This window comes from Mirounga angustirostris, unplaced genomic scaffold, assembly GCF_029215605.1.
Source record: "Mirounga angustirostris isolate CCGP_5_RB_7025 unplaced genomic scaffold, mMirAng1.0.hap1 SCAF_3, whole genome shotgun sequence".
Taxonomy (NCBI): Eukaryota; Metazoa; Chordata; class Mammalia; order Carnivora; family Phocidae; genus Mirounga; species Mirounga angustirostris.
Window position 1 is genome coordinate 144346099 of NW_026991711.1, and position 20492 is coordinate 144366590.

A 20492-nucleotide genomic window follows, 5' to 3' on the forward strand; every position below is an offset into this window, starting at 1 on the left:
GTCTTTGTCACCGAAGCCTGCCTCAGGAGCTTTCAGGGAGTTCCTTTTGTTTATTTGGCTTCAATTTGTGGCCCTTTGGTTAATTTCTCTAGTGGTTGCTTATGGCCTCTCTGCGCACCGCCCCCCCCCCCCCCCCCCCCCCGCACGTCCACCATCAGAGATAGAGCTTAACTATCCACCTCCGTCCTGGTGCCCGAGTTTGTGGCTGGCCTTTTTTGGGCCACGCCAGGCAGGCCGCGGAGATCCCATGCTCGTCGTGGTGCGCGCGCGGCTCAGGTTGGGGCCACGCCGCTCCGCAGCCAGGCCTCAACCACGGTTAAAAGGCGAAGTCCTTGTCTCTTCCAGCTGCCCTCTTGCAAAGCCTGGGAGCCCAGAGTTATCCCGCGCTCGGCGGGCTGGGAGGCCCCGGCCCGGACTCGCGTCCGGCGCAGCCGAGGTCCCCCAGCGCCCCCTACAGCCGCGCGTGGGGTGAGACGGCGCAGGGTCCCGTGCCTCCGCGCCACGCCCGGGACCCCACCCAGAGGCCGGCTCCCCGGGACCGCGCGAGCACCCGCAGCTCCTGGCTGCAGAAGCGGGGCGTGGGCCCGGCGGGCGTGCGGCATCCCAGATCAACCTCAGTTGCTCCGCCCGCGGCGGCCCGACTTCCCCTCCCTTCCCCTGTCCCTCCCTCCTTCCCTCCCTCCCTCCTTCCCTCCCGCCCGCCGGCGCCGGACACGCTGCACTTCTCTTGGGGCGCTTTTCCCCTTGGCCGACCGTCTCATCCCCCGCAACTTTGGACCGTGGCCGTTTGGTGTTGAATGTTCTCCTCCGAGAGCGCATGGCTGGGGAAGCGAGGTGCGGGCTCGGTCCCCGAGGGGCCGCCGTCTGGGAAGCGGTGCTGCTGCTGCTGTGCCTGGGCGTTCCGACCGGGCGCCCCTACAACGTGGACACCGAGAGCGCGCTGCTCTACCAGGGCCCCCCCAACACCCTGTTCGGCTATTCGGTGGTGCTGCACAGCCACGGGGCGAACCGATGGTGAGTGGAGTGGGACTGGGCGCTTTGGGCATCTGAGAGCCGCGAGGGAGCGGCGCCTCAGGGAGCCCCTGCCCAGTTCAAACTTTCCTCCCTCTGGAGGAGCCAGAAGGGGTGCGCTGCGACGGCCAGCCTGCTGGATCTGCTCGGGAAGCTAACTGATCTCGGGGTGGCACGCCTGGGGTGCGCTCTGGTGCAAGGCTCTGGAGCTGCGAGTTGGGGGTGGGGGGCTGGGTGCGCGAGGTGGTGGGCGGAGGAGGAGGAGGTTTGGGGGAGCGGCCCGGCTGCCAGCTGCGAGCCTGTGGAGACCAGGAGTTCAGTGGGCAGCTCAGCTCACCTCTGCGCGCACGTGCACGTTTCTCGCTTTAGGCTCATAGTGGGGGCGCCCACGGCCAGTTGGCTTGCCAACGCTTCAGTGGTCAATCCCGGCGCGATCTACAGATGCAAGATCGGAAAGAATCCAGACCTGAATTGCGAACAGCTCCAGCTGGGTGAGTTGGGTCTGGGACCAGGGGGGAACTAGCACAAGTCCTGGAAAATCTCATTGTTGCCTATTCTAGTTTAAAATGAATGATTTTCACTCTTAACTCCAAACCATCTAACCTTGTTAAAACAAAAGTGACTCCCTTCGTTCTGTCAACATTTTTCTCCCTTTTGCTTATGACAACGATGATTGCAGTACCCTGGCAAAACTATGGAGAGGAAAGTTTCTTAGGATACATTCTCTCCACCTCTCCCTCTCTCCCCCTTATGTAAAACACATTTTAAAGTCTCTCAGCACGTTAAAGACGGGATCCAGCTAGGCCATCACCTAAGCATTTTATTTCCATCTTTGACCTATCAGGCTTGTTAAAGAACAGGCTAAGGGGCCCGATCAAGAATAGCAGTTGGAATTGATCCCATATCCTGTCACTGAGCCTAAGGACTTTCTAAAAAAGAAAATGTTACAGTTTTATTTAGAATATGAAATATAAAAGAAGAGCACAAGGAAAAATTGGCATCCACATTGTTACTATAATTAAAATGATGGCTAAAGTACAATTGTTAATTTTTCTCTCCCAAAACTCTCATGTTAAATGGATACCTCTATTTGAAGTCATTTCTTAAGGTCTCTTCTTAGCTAAGTGACAACTTGAAAAAGTGTATTTTGATGGGGGAGAGGAGAAAGTTCACATTTCAAAGCCAAAAGCAATGTTGTTTTGCACAGATACATGGGGGAAGAAAGGGGAACTAATATTAATTTAGACCTATCTTGTTCTAAACACTGCTAGACACTGCTATATATGTTGCTCCCCACCCCCACCCCCCCCAACCCCCCGCCCCAGAGCACCACTGGGTCGTGGTTGGCATTGTTCCTACTTTACACAGGAGGACTCTGTGACTCAGAGGGTTGCAAGTACTTTTTCTGAAGTTACTCAGCTAATGAGGGAAAGATGGGACCTCAAGTCAGTCAAGTCAGCTTGGTTCCAAAGTCCAAGCCCTCTCCTTTCCTTTGTGCATCTTCAGTACAAATAAAATTAAAAATAAAATTAAGAGTCCAGTATGTTGTCTGCTGAGCTGATACATCCTCTGCAAATGGTGAATAAAAGGTTACAATTGGCACTTTTTTTGTATTTATCTTTGCGATAAATAGACCTTTGGGATAGGCTACAGCATCTTTTTTTTTTTTTAATATTTTATTTATTTATTTGTCAGAGAGAATGAGAGAGTGAGAGAGGCAGGCAGAGGGAGAAGCAGGTTCCCTGCTGAGCAAGGAACCCGATATGGGACTCAATCCCAGGACCCTGGGATCATGACCTGAGCCGAAGGCAGACGCTTAACCGACTGAGCCACCCAGACATCCGTAGGCTATAGCATCTCTAACCCCTTTTTCTTTTTATAGTAGTCTTTGCTTTTTCTCCAACTGGGAAGCTGGTTTCCCTCATTTAGAATGAATTCAAAGAGATTATGTACGTAACTCAGAGAGCATCCATAAAAGTCTAGCAGTTGTCTGTAGCATGTAGCCTCTCATTAAGTATCTTCCATCTCAAAAAGCAGACTAGGAAGGCATAACGTTCATAGACCTATCCATTTGGAACAATTCTGCAAAGCATGATTTTCATGAAAGAGTTGTGGGATGAAGAATTAGGGAGTGGAGGAAACAAACTCGATCTGCCAGAGGATCTTGACAGAGTCTCAGCAAGGAAGAGTTTCATTTCTGTTGTCCTGTCCATTTCCTGATCCATGGCATTGTAACTGCTGGTATTTAACACCTACTTCCTATCTGGAAGGGCACTGAATCTATTTCTAGGTGTCTGCGTCTAACTGGAAAGATCATGTCATAATATCACACACAATTTGAGATAATAATGACTGTCAAATGGAAGGAAAACCAAACTTTTGGGGCACGTGGAGCTTACAGATTGACTATGGACCTATCCTCAGAGAAATATGCACATGGTTGATGTGCCACGGGAATTAAGTGAAGATTTATTGGATGGATAAGTGAATAAAGGCAAAGTGAAAGTTTGATTGCCATCAACCTGATTGATGAATAAGAGAATTAATTAGAAATGATAAGCCGAAAGACATTTTTAAGTTTCACAGTTTTAGTCAACAAAAAAAGGTGTTGACTCAGATAAAAGGCAAAAAGGAAGACAAGTTTTCTGGTCAATCAGTCGGTTGAAACACTCCTAGCTGTGGTAATAGCTTGGAATATTTGCAAAAGAATTGACTGAAGTTGTTTCTCATGTAGCATTTTAAACAATATATCTTCTATTCTTTCAATAAAGAAATTGTGTGTTTCTATTCAGAACAAACTCAGAAGTAACCTGAAGCTGTAAAATAAGGGATTGGGGATGAAGCCTAGAAAGGAAACACTAAAAACAATAAATTGGTAGTGAAAGACATTTAAGGATTATCGGGTTTGTGGACTATGTAATATTTTCTGTAGAAAAGCTTCAAGAAAAAAATATGTAACCATAGACACGTACAGTATTCTAATTCTATAGATTATGAGAATGGCTTTAGTTATCCTGTCTCAAAGGGGGGTAACTATACTGTATAGAAAATGCTTAGCTGGATACCTGACATATAACAGATATTTGAAAATTATTAGTTTATTTCTTTTTATCCCTGTGTTCTACTTAAAACTATATCTGTATGTTATCTGCTGTAGTCAGGTTGAGGTTAATAAATAGGGACAATTAAGAAGCTAAACAGAAAGTTAAGTGTATAAAGTAAGAGGTAACAGTTGAGATGAAACATGATAAAAAATATTTTATTGTTGACCCAACCGGAAAAACCTTATAGTAGTAGCTAAATATTCAGCTACGATTGCCATGTCAGTACGGTGTTTTCTTTCATTTGGAATGGCTTAACTTGCTATCAAGGAGATGAAGTTGGAAGATCTCTTAAAATGGTGCCCAGCTCCTAGTAAGTTAAATACTATCCACATGGACTGGTCTTTAGGTCTCAGTTAGAATTTCACATCAAAGTTTGACTCAGATGGACTCCTCCTCTCGAAAGAGGAGATCAGTACCCTCCCGTTACATGCCACCATCCCTGGATAATGTTGTCACACACTGTGGTATATTCACTGAGGCCATAATCAGAAGTGAGCAGCAGATGCCCATTTATCTAGAATGTTCAGGGTGTAAGGTGTTGAGAGTAAGATACCCCTTTTAGTGAAGTGAATTGACTTCAGAAGAGGTGCTTTTCATCCTGCATGCAAGCAATCTGCCTCCACCTCCCTGCCTGCCTGAGAAGTGTCCTCTCCACTCAGTTCTTTGGTATTTCCCTCTATGAACCAAAGGAAGGTGGTTTCCCCATCAGGAAGGTCTGAGCCCAGACTTGTTCCCAAACACGTTGTGTCTGAGGAGGCCATGGTGATTTCACGTGTCCGGTTGCTTTTCCATCAGGCATTCTGTATCCTTGCTGAGGCTTTTTTAAAGGCAACTTTGATCCCACATGTTTGCTAAATTAAGGCATTACAAATAATGACTCCATTACCATATGGAATCGTAGACTTCCCAAGGATTACCGATATTCAAAGCATTAGAACATAATAAAATACATAAATTATTATAAAATTGTACTAAAAAGATGGTCTTTATTTGGTTATTCAGAAGACATTCCAGATCTTTTATTACTTTGGAGCCATTACTAACAGCATTATACGCATGCTACACACACACACACACACACACACACATCTGGGTAATAGAGTCTAAAGTTACATAGTTACACTTCCCAGTATGGTAACCAGTAGCCACATGTGGCTCTTGAGCACATGAAATATAGCTAGTTTGCAGTGAGAGGTGCTGTAATGTAAATTAAATGATGGATTTCAAAGACTTAGTGCAGAAAACAAGATATAAAACATCTCCTTAATTTCTTAGATGTTAATTATATGTCAAAATATTTTAAAATTAATATTGATTACATATTTAAATGATAATATTTTGGATGTGCTAGGTTAAAGTATATTTTTAAAATTATTTTATTTCATTTACTTTTTTAATGTGACTACTATAAAATTAAACAGTTCATATGTGGCTTGTATTATAATTTCTATTGGACAGCACTGCTCTAGAGAAATATAATTCCCCTGCAAGAGAAAACACTAACTTTTTAACAGGTGCTTTCCAAGTGTCTGTGCATAAATGAATAGGACTTTCACTTTTCTTTTCCAGACCAAATGCTGCATAATTACTAGACCTTTAAGGTTCTTGCTTGTGCCTCTCTTTTCTTTACCGGAAAGAACAATGATCCATCACAAGTTGATCATCATTATTCCCCTTCAGATTTCTTTCTAGAATTATATCACCCTAGCCAACCTCCGGGGTTATTACACAACCTATTTGGAAGAGGTTAATTAGCATTGCATTGTTAAACTAATGATTACCTCATTCTTGCTTCTGCCTGATTTGCAGGAATTATTAGCTTAACATTAAAAGGCAAACCGCACACTGTTGAAACTTCAAAAATGTTCTTGATAACTTTTCTTTTTCATTTGCAATACTCTTTAAATTGTACCTTATGAAGCTGAGACTGATACAGACTGGTCATTTTGAAAAATTGCCCCTGAACGTAGGTTCTAATTATGCAGAAAATCAAGACAGAGAGCTTCATTAATAAACTATCATGTTAAGAGAATTAAGTTTCCTGATTTCCAGCAATTTCCCAAACTCCATCTCTAAAAGAATGGCTTCCACCTAATTTGAGAGCTGAGGTTTTCTAAATGCATTTCATTTGTGCCTTAAGTTTACCTGATCACTGAGTAATATTCCCACTGACTACATATATCTCCCCTAGGCAACAGTTCTAGAGCCAGATACGTCAATCCATTGAACGTGTGGGTCATTCATTCATTCATTCATTCATTTACTGAGGGGTGCCAAAGGGCCAGAACTTGGACGTAGGAAAGAAACATGGTCCTTGCACCAAGGAAGGTTACAGTCTATAGGATAGATTATTATAGGAAAGTATGGTGAGAAGATCTAATCTAATTAGGAAAATAAAGTGATGACTTCCTGGGGGATTGATACTCAAGTGGAGAACTGAATAAAAATCAGAAGTTAGCTAGAGGAGGAGGTTTATGGGACAGGACGCCAGACAAAGCAAACATTGTATGTAAAGACCCTGGTCTTTGAGAGCATGGCATCTTTGAAATGAAAGAAGAATGCATACAATTGGACTGTGGAGTGTGAAGTGGATGGTAAGTAGGAGAGTTAAGCAAGGATTATTTTTGTACAACTTTGTGAGCTCTGGTTAAGGAGTATGAATTTCCCATAGGTAATTAAAGCTGGGGAGTGACATGATCAGATTTGTGTTTTAGATACTTCTGGTTGCAGCGGAGTGAATGCTTTGGAGTAAATGAGTCAAGGCAGAAGGTAGTGAAAGATTTTGTTATAATTTAGGCTACATGTGATTAGTGCTTGTACTAAGACCGTGGCAGCAAGAATGGAGCAAAACAGATATTCTACAGTTATTCAGAAGACAGACTCAACTGGACTTGGTAATTATTAAACAAGAGATGAAAGAGAAGAAGGTTTCAAAGATGTTACCCAAGGTTGTGACTCAGACTGTTGGATGGATGATGGTGCTGTCCACAGAAGACATGGAAATAAATATCTAGTAATCAGTTGGATGTATGGGTCTGGTGGGCAGGAGGGGTCTGCTGTGGCAATTTGCGGAGTTGACTGCAATTGACAGAGATGGTAATCAAATCCATGGGAGTTAATGAGCTTAACTTGGAAGCTCTCTAGGCTTCCAGAGGGTTCAGGATAGATCCCAGAGGATTCCTATTTGAGAAGTGGCTAGAACAGCATTGCTCAACTCTGGCCGCAAGTTAGATTTTCCTGCAGAGCTTTAAGAATACCAGTGCTCGGGAGATGCCTGGGTGGCTCAGTCAGTTAAGTGTCTGCCTCCAGCTCAGGTCATGATCTCAGGGTCCTGGGATCAAGTCCCGCATTGGGTTCCCTGCTCCGTGGGGGGAATGCTCTTCCCCTTCTCCCACTGCCCCCCCATGCTCTCTCACACTCTCTCTCTTTTTTTTTTTTTTTTTTTTTTTTTTTTTTTCTTTTTTTGAGAGGGAGGAGGGTCAGAGGGAGAAGCAGACTCCCCGCCGAGCAGGGAGCCCGATGCGGGACTCGATCCCGGGACTCCAGGATCATGACCTGAGCCAAAGGCAGTCGCTTAACCAACTGAGCCACCCAGGCGCCCCACTCTCTCTCTTTTAAATAAATAAATAAAATCTTAAAAAAATAATACCTATGCTCATCCTAAATAAATAAAATCTCTCTGCAAGTGGATCTAGGAAGGTGTGTCATTGTGATTTATAGTATGAAATATAGTTTGGTCTTATTTGCTGTTTCTGGCACAGAACTCCTAAAACTCTTGGAATTTTCTAAGTGAAGAGAGCTACAAAGGTGTCTTTTGTGAGTAAGGTGGCTTTTGGAGACCATGTAAGGATGGGGGCCGGTTACCAGTGGAGCCAAACATGTGATTGGAGGGTTGAGACTTTCCATCCCAGCCCCTAACCTCCAGGATGGAGAGAGGGGCTGGATGTGGAATTAATCCAAATGGCCAATGATTTCATCAGTCATGTGTCTATGTAAAGAAGCTGCTATAAGAACCCAAAAGGACAGGGCTGGGAGAGCTTCTGGATTGGTGAACACATGAAGATTAGGGGAAGAGTGGAGTGCTCAGAGAAAGTGCAAGCTCTGTAGCCTTTCCCCATGCCTTGCCCTGTGCATCTCTCCTTTCTGGTTGTTTCTGAGTTATATCCTTCTATAATAAATTAGTAATCTAGGAAGGAAAATGCCTCTCTGAATTCTGTGAGATGCTCTCGTGAATTAATCAAACCCAGGGATGGGGTGGTTGGAACTTCTGATAGCCAGTTGGTTAGACGTATAGGTGACAACCTGGACTTTTGATTGGCATCTGAAGTGTGTTTGTGTATGTGTGTATGTGTACTGGGGATGGGACAGTTTGTAGGACTAAGTCCTTAACCTGTGGGATCTGATCCTATCACCAGATAGTGTCAGAATTGAGTTGAATTGTAAGGCACCCAGCCAGTGTCAGAGAATTGCTTGTTGGTGTAGAAACCACCCCCCCAACCCACCCACACACAATGGAATTGAATACAGAACCCTTAGTAGGGCATTAGGGTTTCCAAATGTCCCCAGATGATACCAATATTCATCCATGGTTGAGAATGACCGGAGAAGAAAAGAGGAGCCTGAAAGAAGTACTGAGGAGAAGCCAAAGAGGTAGCAAGGAGATCGGGTCAGTGTGGCATCACAGAAGTCAAAGGATGAGAGATCTTGGGACGAGATGAGTGGTTGGCAGTGTCAGAAGTTGCCAAGAGGCCAAGCAAGGTGTAAGAACTTAGTGCAGTTCACGAGTAACCTTAGTAAGACCAGTTTTAGTGGCAAAGCCAGACTGCAGAGGGTTGAGGAGAAGTGAGGAGTAAGGAAATACTGGTAGCAAGTGTCAACAACTCTTTTATCTGGGTTCTTCCTTCATTAATTAAATACATTTTATTGGTTACTTATGCTAGGTGACTTATGCTCCATCTGTACAGTTTGCATACAGTACAGTAGTAGGAATAGAAAGTTGAGTAAGACATGGCTGAAGCCCTCAAAGAAATCACTCTAGATGACAAAAGAGACAGGTAAATGTTAGATCATTCATGATGAGAGTATGTATTAAATGTGATGATAGAGACACAGTGGGGAGAAGAAATTGTTTGAATGATGAGAGAAGGTTTCCTGGAAGAGCAGACACCTGAGTAGTTGAACTTGTTCTGGCCAGTTTTGATGAGCAGATAGTAAAAGCTCAATAAATGTGAAATGGATGGATACATTTCTCAGATTTGGGTAATTCCTCTGCTATACACTTCAGCATCATTTCCAAAAGTCTGGGTCAGCCTTGGGTTCCAAAGATTCTGCGTGCTCATACCAGGCAATCTAAACAATAATACCCACTCCTGGGACAAGGAGCTTGGAACTGACCATCTTTAAAAACTGGGATTTTTTTTTTTTTAATGTTAAGACAGCTGGAAACATCAAATTAGAACATGGAAGTGGGCTTACAAGTGTTCAGTAATGCTGTGTGTTAGTTCTGATGCTCCCCAAAATTTAAAAAATGGGGGGAATCTTTTTCATATAAATTATTTGAAATTCTATAATTCACAATAAATATGTTCAGAAATAGTAAGCCTGTAGACTTAGTCATCAGATCTCTTTTGTAGGAAATACTGTGTGAAATGGATTAGGCATGTCCTTTCAAACTTACACCCTATGCTGAAGATTCTTTCAGTGTATACCCTATGTTTGTGAAATCTTTCTACCTCTACGTCACCTGATCCCATTCTTGTCTTGTGAAAGTTTTTTAATATTCTTTAGAAGGTCATTATTTTGTCTGCAAATCATTGTCTAACATCTTATCCCATCCTTTAAACTTTGGACAGAAACATGTCCTCTGACGTCTGTAACTCCTCATCTCGATCTGAGCCTATATTGAATAATGCCATGGAGTTCCTGACTGACTCTTATTTCTCTCACATACTTCATACCTCGCATCTTCCTGACCTCCTCCATCCTACCTTGTAAACTCCCAAACCAAGCACAGTGCTTCAATATTGACCACCTACTGTTAAGTGAGAGCAGGTTTCCTTAGAGGTTCTTTTTTTTTACCCCCAGTTTACATTTTTGTATTGTTCTTGTTTCAAAGACACTCAAAATGGTATCCATCTATTAGTGATAGTTTTTCAAATGAATCCATAAGTCCAAGAGCTTAACTGAAAACCATGGAAATAGAGAATTTTCTTTCCTTGTTTTCTAATGTTGGAAATTAGTGTTAAAGGAGTAGGTTATTATATAATTTGTATAGGTTTATGAATAATTTCAATATTTGGATTCGTTCCCTGCCTCACAGGGAAATAGCAATCACTGTGACGTAGAATAGGGTGGCGGTTGATAGTGTCTACCTGAATCCTTCCTTCCCCACTTACTAGCAGTGTAACTTTGGGCAAGATGCTTAACCTCCCTTTGTTTCAGCTTCTCCATCTGTACAGTTTGCATTTTGATAATAATATGTGCTCATAGGATGTAATGAAAATTAAATGAGTTAATATATATGTTTACATGGGATTAAAAGTATGCTTGGGTACATAGGAAACATGTAATAAATATTAGTTATTATTAAGACAATGGTCCCTCTTTAAATTATGCTCACCGAATGTATCAGTCATGGTACACTTTTCTGCTGTACTTTCTGCTGCAGTTAGTGAAAGGACTCGTGTAGGTTTCCTGTAGGAATTTGAAGAAGTTGGGGCCTAATGTCCCTGGAGGAAAATCGGAACCTAGAATTAAGCTCACAAGTGACCTAGTTTTCTAGAATTTTGAGGTCTCATGATGACTCAGGATCAACTCTGATTTATAAAATTGCAGCCCTAAAACTTGGCTCTTCTGCTTAGGGACATCTACCTCTATGCTGAACTCTTTCTGAATACAATAAAGTAAAATAAATAAAATAAGATGTATAAAGTAAAAAAGGGATATTAAATAAAATGAAACAGAGGACTGAAATCGCTGGCTTTTTCAGGCCTATGGTTCTGTGAGCTCTTTCTCACCTACACTATGCATAGTTATGAGCCATTATCAGATTTGGACTAGGAAGCCTGAGAATATGACATGTAAATACATGTTTTTCCAGAAAGAAAATACTTTGAGACTGGTTTCTAATTTTGATGTTTATTTTGATCTTTGAGTCTTTTGTGCTTATTTTGATATCTTGACTCCAGACGAGCTGGAGGAAACCGTCTTGGAAGTTCAGTATTCTCACATCCCATGTCTTCTCCAAAACTTGGCATTTTACGTTTCATGACCTAAAATTATTGTTATTGCTGTTGAATTCATAAACGTCACTTTTATCTTTTAGAAATATCACCACCATGTTTTAGTAGGTATGTGGGAAAAGTACATAGTTTAATATAGTGAACAAAATGGATTTAATAGTAATTAGAATTTGATAAGAAAAACTACAAGAAGGGGCCACTTGGCTGAAAGAGCTGAAGGCCTGCTGACGAAATCTCGCAGCGCTATGAGCGCCCTCTGCTGGTGCAGTCTAAATCAACGCAACGCAGGGAGGCTGCGGAGCAGAAGCATTTCCCATTTAATGAACACCTACTAGGTGCCAGGAAGTCTTTTAGGCACAAGGGCAAATTTTCTATGATCCTCATAATCCTGCAGTGGTAGATTTTATAATCTTCATAGTTGAATTGAATTCACTTTTAATTCCATATGTTTCTCTAATATTCTGAATTTAGGTAGAAGGAATTATGCAATTATTTGTACTCAGTAATTATTGCTTCTACAAATACAGATATCCTGAATAAATGACTCTTTATCAAACATAGAATAGAACAGTGGTCATCCATGTCTCAGGATTATTTAAGAAAAATTTGAAATATGTGGGACTCATCTTTCAATGGAAAAGAACTTCAACTTAAAAAAAAAAGGAATTGGTGGAGGAAGGGCTCTCACTCTTTTTCTGAAACTTTAAATTTTGTCATGTTTTTGAAAGATCAGATCAGTGTGTGTGTTGTTGTAGTAGCTAGAAAGTCAGACTGAGAGCCCCAGTCAAATGTCTGAGCCGATGGGGAAGCCACAGGCAGATAAATCAAACGTCATTGCATCCAAAAGTCCTAGGCTCCCTTACCCACAAAGTGTTTCACTCAGGCTGTCAGCAAGTTGTAGGAAGAAGGACTTGGAGTCTGATCTTTCCCCTTGGGCTTTCCTCAGTGGAAATGCCAAAATACTGAGAACCGATCTAAATTGAGGAAAAGGGCAGGGCAAGAGAGGGACTAAGTACGTGACATCTTTCTTGAGCACTAGAAAGTTGACTGAACAGTCTGTGGGCAGATCTGTGATATTTTACACATTTTAAGGTGAAAAAAAAGATTTAGAAAGTGAAATGGATTTCAGTTCATTCCTACCTCTGAAATATTTGTAGAGTTCTATTGTACATGCCATAGAGTAGTAGGAAGTAACAGAGATCTTTGATTTCTGACAAGTTTTGATTTTTTTATTCTAAACCTTTTCATTTATCAGCCCCCTGGATTCAAGGAAGTTACTTTACTTCCTTCAGATTCCATTTTCTCCCGTGTAAAATGAGGTTGATAATAGCCTCCTGCTACTGCTGTGAAAATTAAGAGAGTTAAATGTGAATGATGAGGCCTGGCAGTGATGGGCCACAAATATTTTACAGAGGAGGATATATGACATGCCATATGTGCAGTTTAATCATGTTTAGCTTAATTCTTAAAATAATAATAATGTCAACATCAACAAACATTTGCCTGCTTCCTCTGCTAGGCTCTGGCCCAAGCACTCCACGGGCATCTCATTTACTCCTCAAGATCCTCACAGAAACCCTCTGACGTAGGCACTTCCCACGGGCCCCAGCTGAGTCTCCGTCTTCAATCGTCCTCCTCCCAGATCACACTCTGTAAAGAACTTCAAACCTGTAAATGTTGTTTCCCTTCAGACCCTCTGTTACTATCTTAAAACTGAAGGGGATAATATTTTGGAGAAGTAGAGACAAATAGTAGTGAAGGAAGAAGACCTCTCCGAAGCTTAAATCCCTGAGAGTTTGGTGAAAATTTCGCTGACATATCCTCATAAAGGATTTTTGTGATGGTCGGTGTATTACAGAATCCCCTCCCTGAGCAGATATGTATTTCGGTCCTGCCTATTGTACGTGACGTCCCGTTCTGTGCTGTGGGAGTGCTACCGTCATCGAAAGAGGCCATCTGCCCTCATGGAGGTGACATTCAAGAGTGAATATCTAGTCTTCCGTAGTCTCTGTCATATGTTGGCACTCAGAGCGATGACACCAAAACTGGCGATGTGAATAACAACAAAAAAGGGATGGAGAAGAATGGACCTAATTGGCTTTGTACTGACAGCCTTTATATTCATCTGACAAAATGAACCACTCATTCACATTTATACACGTGTATGGACTGATACAAAATCCATAGATGGAAATGAAAAACTGAAGTAAAAAAGCATACATCTTGTATGTTCCTTCCCAAATGAAAAAAAAAAGTGGGCCTAATTTTTAGAATAAAGAATATGGTTTTATGTGGCTTCGTATTTTTAATATCTACCGGGAAAATGCATTCAGCTGTGCTAAGATTAGTCATTCTAGTTGCATAAAAGCATGGGAAATGATCACATGTTAATTTCTGCTGACCTCTTTTATGTTAAACCATGTAAAGTACTTTTTCAATTAGGAAGCTGATTTGATTTACCAAGAGTTTAGATTAGAAATGTCTGAGCTGAATTGAAAACCAGATTATAAATCATTTCAGTGTGACATTTGGATAAAATATAAAGATAATCTGAGTTTATTTATGATGTCCCATCAGGGAAATTCATGAGAATTAACTTTCTCATGACGGTTCTAATAATAATCATTTCTGACCACATTAGAAATACTGTATTTTCCACATGAAGAAAGTTTGCTTAACATTTCATATCCTATTTTGATATCTAGCTGAAACCAAGGAGGACAAAAAGGTATTACAATTATTTTGAAAATGGAGTATTTTCAAAGACGATGTAATACAGGAGAAGGCATAACAATTTACATTGTAGAGAACAAGTTCAATTGCACACGACACTTGTCTGGGGAGCTTTTCAAAAAATTCTTAACGTCTGGGTCATAATCCAGATGCATCAAATCTGAGCCTCCAGAAGTGGGGATCAGGTGCTGGTACTTGTTCCAAACTCCCCCCAGGTGATCCTAATGTCCAGTCAGGGCTGAGAACCACGTTCTAGAGGCATGACCTTGGGCAAGCGAGGTTAAGAGAAAGCTCTGAAGATGGCCCTGAGCATAAGCTGGTGATGCCACGGGTTTACCTCTCTGACAAGATTCTGCAAGCACTACAGAAGAAAAGGCTAAAAAGTTCCTTGAGGGCGCCTGGGTGGCTCAGTCATTAAGCGTCTGCCTTCGGCTCAGGTCATGATCCCAGGGTCCTGGGATCGAGCCCCGCATCGGGCTCCCTGCTCCGTGGGAAGCCTGCTTCTCCCTCTTCCGCTCCCCCTGCTTGTGTTCCCTCTCTCGCTGTGTCTCTCTCTGTCAAATAAATAAATAAAATCTTAAAAAAAAAAAGTTCCTTGAAATTAAGTAAATCCTCAGAACAGCAGTGGCGACTTCCAGGCTGTTCTTTGAACTGATCCTGTCTTGAAATCAGTGCTCAAAGTATCTGGGCGCCTGCCTCTGTAGCAAAAGCAGCGTCAGAAAGTGGGAAGGAGAAACGCCTGTAAACGCGAGTGTGTGTTTGTGCACTTATTAGAATTAGTTTTTATTTCTCAAGTGGAAGAATAATTGTTTCATGGCTTTGTTTTTGTGAAATTTCTTCTTGCCTGTGCATCCTTTCTTTTGTGCACATCTTAAGACACAAAACACAAGTAGAAGAAACTTAGTCAAACCATAATTGAAGCTTTGGACTGTTTTTTAATTTACTGACCCATTATCAGCACACGTTTCTGGGCTGTGTGTTAAGGGGGATAAGGATGAACAAGATGGGGTACTGGCCATGATGAATTAGGTTATTATTGACTAAGTCTTAGAAGTAGGGTAGTTGTGAATAAATGAATGTAGTAGTTGTGTTCGACTTCACCAGAGAAACAGAGCCAGTAGAGTGGGTAGGTGGTAGGTGGGTAGATAGATATAAAAGGAGATTATAGGAATTGGTTCCTTCCCTTGGGAGACAAAGTCCCATGATCTATAAGCTGAAGAACCAGGAAAGTGGACAGTGTCATTCAGGTCCAAGGCCTGAGCAGCAGCTGGTGGGGAGGAGGGGGGTGATTGGTGTAAGTCCCAGAGATCTGAGAGCGTCACAGACAAAAACACGGAGAGAAAAATGCGTGAAGGAAGTGACCTAGAGAAAGTAGGAACATGAGTCGTTTGGCTATGGTGGATGAGGCTCTGAGCAGTGAAGATTCTGTGTCACCTGGTGTTGTTAACGTAATGTGGAATCATCTACGGCACCAGAAAACTGCTTAACATCCCAGTTTCTCTGGTTTCCATCTTAAAATTTACAACTTAAAAGAGCTCAGTTAAGAAACAGGCAATAACAATTCACATAAAAGCTTTTTGGCCATTTTCATCAAGCAGTTTACATGATCTTTTGTGGCTCTATATTTATTTGAACTCCGGGGTGGCATCTCCAGAACAGTAAATCTGTTTCTAAATATTGGGTATAATCAATGGTGTAATCGTGATGAAAGTGTCCATGAAATATGCCTCATTTGAATAGCACTAAGGTGTTATTTTTGACCTCCCTTCTCTCTTAACCTTAATTTTCCTCTTGCTCAGTTGCCTTAGTTAACTGAGTGACATTAATTTTAGAAAGACTTAGGTATTTTCTGAGAAGATATTTTATTGAAGTGTCTATTGTAGTAAGTAATAGGAATTTCACCTTCAGGTAGACAGTCTACCATTTATCCATTTTGACATTAGAAAAAAAAAAACTGGCCGTTTTGGTGAAAAGTCCAGCTGAAAATTGCATCACAGTGGAAGTTAAAATGTTGTGTTTGTCACTCTCTTTCACTTTCCTTCAATTATGTTGGCATCATATAACCACAGTAACAATTCTGTTAGACCTTACCCGCCCAACACTCAAAGTTGTCTTTCTCCCTCCTTTGCTCTCCTTCCTTTCCTTTTTCCCTTTCTTTAATTCTTTCTAAGATTATTTATTTGACAGAGGGAAGGCGGGGAGAGAGAGAGAGAGGGAGAGGGAGAGAGCAGAAGCAGGGGGAGCGGCAGGGAGAGGGAGAAGCAGACTCCCTGCTGAGCAGGGAATCCGATGAGGGGCTTGATCCCAGGACCCTGAGATTATGACCTGAGCGGAAGGCAGATGCTTAACCCACTGAGCCACCCAGGTGCCCCCTTTGTTAATTTTAACAAAGAAGCCTTCTGTTTCTACCTGAACCACCTTTTATCAAGGTTTGGGCTGCAGCAAACTCCCTTTTCATTCCAGGCTGACGTTACTTATCAACCCCAGCATTCTTTTTTTCAGACCTCTCCTTACTTGTTCTCAAGTCCAGTGCTCCAGGCAGCTGCTACCAATAGGTGGAAGTAGTCCCTATTCTGTAAGAAACCTGGCCAAAAACCTTATCCTGGTTCTATTGTAACAAGATCCCAGACCCTGAGACTCACCTGGGGATAGTCTGGGCTTCACCTGGACCCACTGAAACAGAATCTTCTGGGGAGCCGCTAGGAAACTTTGTTCAGTACAGCTGTGTTGAAGGGTTTTACTGTTTGTCCTGAACAACATTTTGGAGAACAAATGTATACACAAAACATCTTTCTATTCTCCCTAAAACAAAATTTCTCCTGGACAAACTAAATGTCTCCAGGACATTTACTGCAACTAATTTAACTTCCAAATATTAGCCTTATTTACGTAGGCATAAATTATGAGTTTGCCCAGGAAGCTTTATCTAGAGGTCAAGGTTCTAGGAGACAGGGTGCCTAATGATTTAGAGAATGGTCACTAAAAATGTATGATTAACGTGGTACCAGTGACTGGTGTTCAAAATTAAATAAACCCACGTTCCACATCCTTATCCAGCCAGGCTGATGCAACTGTAATTACCTTTGGAATTAAGCTCAGGTGGAATGGAACTGTCACAGGGCAATTGAAGAAGGTGGGAAGAAAGCAAAAGGATCCTTAAGGTACTATATCTTACTCTCCCCCAAAACCACTTATTTGAAATCACGTTAATGGGATCCCAGCTAGAAAGCAAAGAAGTCGCTCTAACAAAAGAAAGAAATTATCATTGGGAAGATCAGTTTTTCTCTGTACAGTTTATTATTATTATTATTGCCCAGCAGTAATACTTAATAATTATTATTATTACAGTCATTATTATTATTATTATTATTATTATTATTATTATTATTATTGCCCAGCAGTAATACTTAACTTATGTTTGGCTTTCTGGCTCTTTATGCATTTGCCAAAGTGCCTTTTGATGTGTTTTATTTACTACTCAAATAATCTGGTTTTTCAGGTCTTTTTTATTTTGTTCAAAATAGTCACAATAAACTAAATGTAAACCATAGGGCAGTGTGTCTTAAATGCTAGGCATTATTAATATTGTTAATTAGACACAGTGACCTTCCGTGTGCTCGGTTATCACCTTCCAGCTTCTATAAACTGTGCCGTAAGCACTGAGGACCACATTGCTCTCTTTTTTCCCCTAGAGTCTTTAATGCAAGAAATGTCTTAACAAGTGCTCTGGTACTGTTGCCTGTAATGCTAGACACATGATCAAAGCAAAGGTGCAAATTCTTTGCCGCAGATGACACACTGCAATTGCATCTGCATGGCCCATGTTGGTTTAAACTGCTCTCCCGCCACCCACTTCCCCCCAGTCATGCTGTTCACCCATCTCCTCATGAGGTTACCTGCTAGAGATCATTTCTACAGACGCAAACCACCTGGTGAGAGAACGGTCCTGTTGCACAGCATAACTCACCGTGACCCCGTCCTGTGCGCCAAGTGTGAGGTGACAGAGAAGTAGGAGTCAAGGGTATTTTGCACATGGCTGAAGGAGAAGACTTGGGGATAAACATGTTTATTTTCTCTGCTGTCTTAGAATAACATGGTTTCAAGATAACTAATGATAAAATTATTTTCAAATGCTGTAGGTAGCCCTAATGGAGAACCTTGTGGAAAGACTTGTCTGGAAGAAAGAGACAATCAGTGGTTGGGGGTCACGCTTTCCAGACAGCCAGGAGAAAATGGCTCCATTGTGGTAGGTTACTAGGTTACTTAGTTACTAGGTTACTAAGTCCAATGATAATGTCGTGGATTCAGATATTCTGGGTGTGATGTTCACATCATTTGGTCTACTTTTATGTTTTATTTAGACTTGTGGGCATAGATGGAAAAATATATTTTATATAAAGAATGAAAATAAGCTCCCCACGGGTGTTTGCTATGGAATGCCCTCTGATTTACGAACAGAACTGAGTAAAAGAATAGCTCCATGCTATCAAGGTAAGGAATCCTTTTGATATTAACTGGATCAAGAGAAACAAGTGAATGCCTTTAATTACTTTTTTTAATTTTCAATTTTGCATGTACAGAGGATGGGGGAGAGATCTTTAAAATAGCTGTATTCTTTTTAACAACTCAGAGTATTTCCTTTTCTTACTCAATTGCAGTAGTAGTTGCAAGAAATGTGCTTTGTGTTTTGAGGAATAGAAATTTGTCCAGTTATGTTTGAATGTAGTTGATAATTACCCACTTTTGTATTAGATATGTTTTTAATTCTGTGTAAGTCTAATGCCCAGCATATATCAGATACTTAAAATCATGAAATTATGATTGAAAATTTGAGATTGAAAGGTCTGACAAGATGAGAACTGTTTAGATTTTTTGCTTTATCTTTAGCTTCCAAGAATATTCAGGAAGATTCAAATATAAGTGTAAGCAAATCTTTCCCACTCACTGTCTTTTGTTTTTTAAATTCATATGCATTCCTTGATAAGGGGTTGGTATCTTAAGTTTGAAAAGATTTCCCATGAAAATTCTAGGCCATTAGGAGCAGTAGTGTATGCAGAGCTAGGCCATAAACAATTAAGTGAGCAAAATTAGGGGTGAATGTCAACAGAGCATTAAAAACAGATCTGTAGCAGAAATAAAATTCTAAAAATGTGTCTTTGGAAAACTAAGAATTAAATATATATGTATTCCATTTTCCACATTCTTCTAACTAAGATGATTACCACAGTGTTCAAAGAACATTTCTATTACCTGACAGAATTTGACCATGTATGCAAATTCAGTTATTCTATTCATATTGGGGTTCTCTGTGGTATGGGATGTCTTAGAAAAGCTCATTTAATATATCTCTGATTTGCCTTTGAGTGTCAAGAAGACAAAAGGTGAATTTTAAATTCTTAATTGAAATAAAACTCAGTCTAGTGTTTTGTATGTTTATCATTCTCATTTTCTTAATGGTTTATGGTTTACACTTTAAAACATTTTCATAGAATTTTTTTTGTTGTTCAGATACACCCAGCCACATTCTAAAAACAAATTCAAGATGGCATAAACTTATAGCACCTAAGACTATGGGGAAATTTATTAAAAAAAAAAAAAAAGTCAGGGAAGATCTAAAAAGGAGTGGAAAAATCATGGCCAAGACTAGTAATTACAAATGACTTAACAATTTATTTAACTTTTCTAACTTTTAACTTTATCTATTAAATAGTGAAACTATTTAACTTTATCTAACTTTTCTTTGGTTAGTAAAGCCAAAACAAAGATGTGGTCCTGATTCTTATTTTTGTAGAGGTTTACTTAGGTCAGTTCTTCAGGAGAAGCAGAGATTTGTCTTCCTAGTAAGTTCCAAAAGCATCCAATTCATGGGGGCTTTGTAGTAGGAGACCCTCCATCTCCATGCAGATCCGGACTCACTATTCCTTTCAGCTGGGCACAATTTAGGAAGCCTATTTTAAATGCAAACCTGGACTGGAAGCTGCAAGTCCTACATCTGTCTTAGATACTCATTTGACAGTTTTATTGAGCATATGCTGCATGTTCTTCCCGTGAAAAAGAGGCAGAGGTCAATATTTTTATTGCCATTTTGGAGGAATATCTTTGAGGATTAATATGAAAGATTGGTGATATTACATTTATCAAAGTGACTGTTTTACAAATGAGATAGTATAAAATATCAACCTTAAAAGATGCATTTGTAAGGATTTGCAAGATTAACAAAATTATGCGAATTTTGCCTATTTTTCAATGAAATCCTGAATTGTTTTTCTACTTCATTTTAGATTATGTGAAAAAATTTGGAGAAAATTTTGCATCATGTCAAGCTGGAATATCTAGTTTTTACACAGAGGTAATAGTCCAAAAAATGGCTCTTTAAATGTTTACATATAGGATTTTAATTCTT

General features: G+C 40.8%; 1 protein-coding gene across 1 annotated transcript in view; it reads left to right on the plus strand.

Annotated features, from left to right (window-relative positions):
- Positions 1-334: 334 nt before the first annotated feature.
- Positions 335-20492, plus strand: part of ITGA4 (integrin subunit alpha 4) — a 79599-nt gene continuing 59441 nt past the window's right edge. The window contains exons 1-5 of the mRNA XM_045868414.3: positions 335-1014; positions 1381-1502; positions 18229-18335; positions 18451-18580; positions 20371-20438. Coding sequence (XP_045724370.1) covers positions 818-1014; positions 1381-1502; positions 18229-18335; positions 18451-18580; positions 20371-20438 — 624 coding nt within the window. The 5' untranslated portion in view covers positions 335-817. The remainder of the gene's footprint in view (positions 1015-1380; positions 1503-18228; positions 18336-18450; positions 18581-20370; positions 20439-20492) is intronic.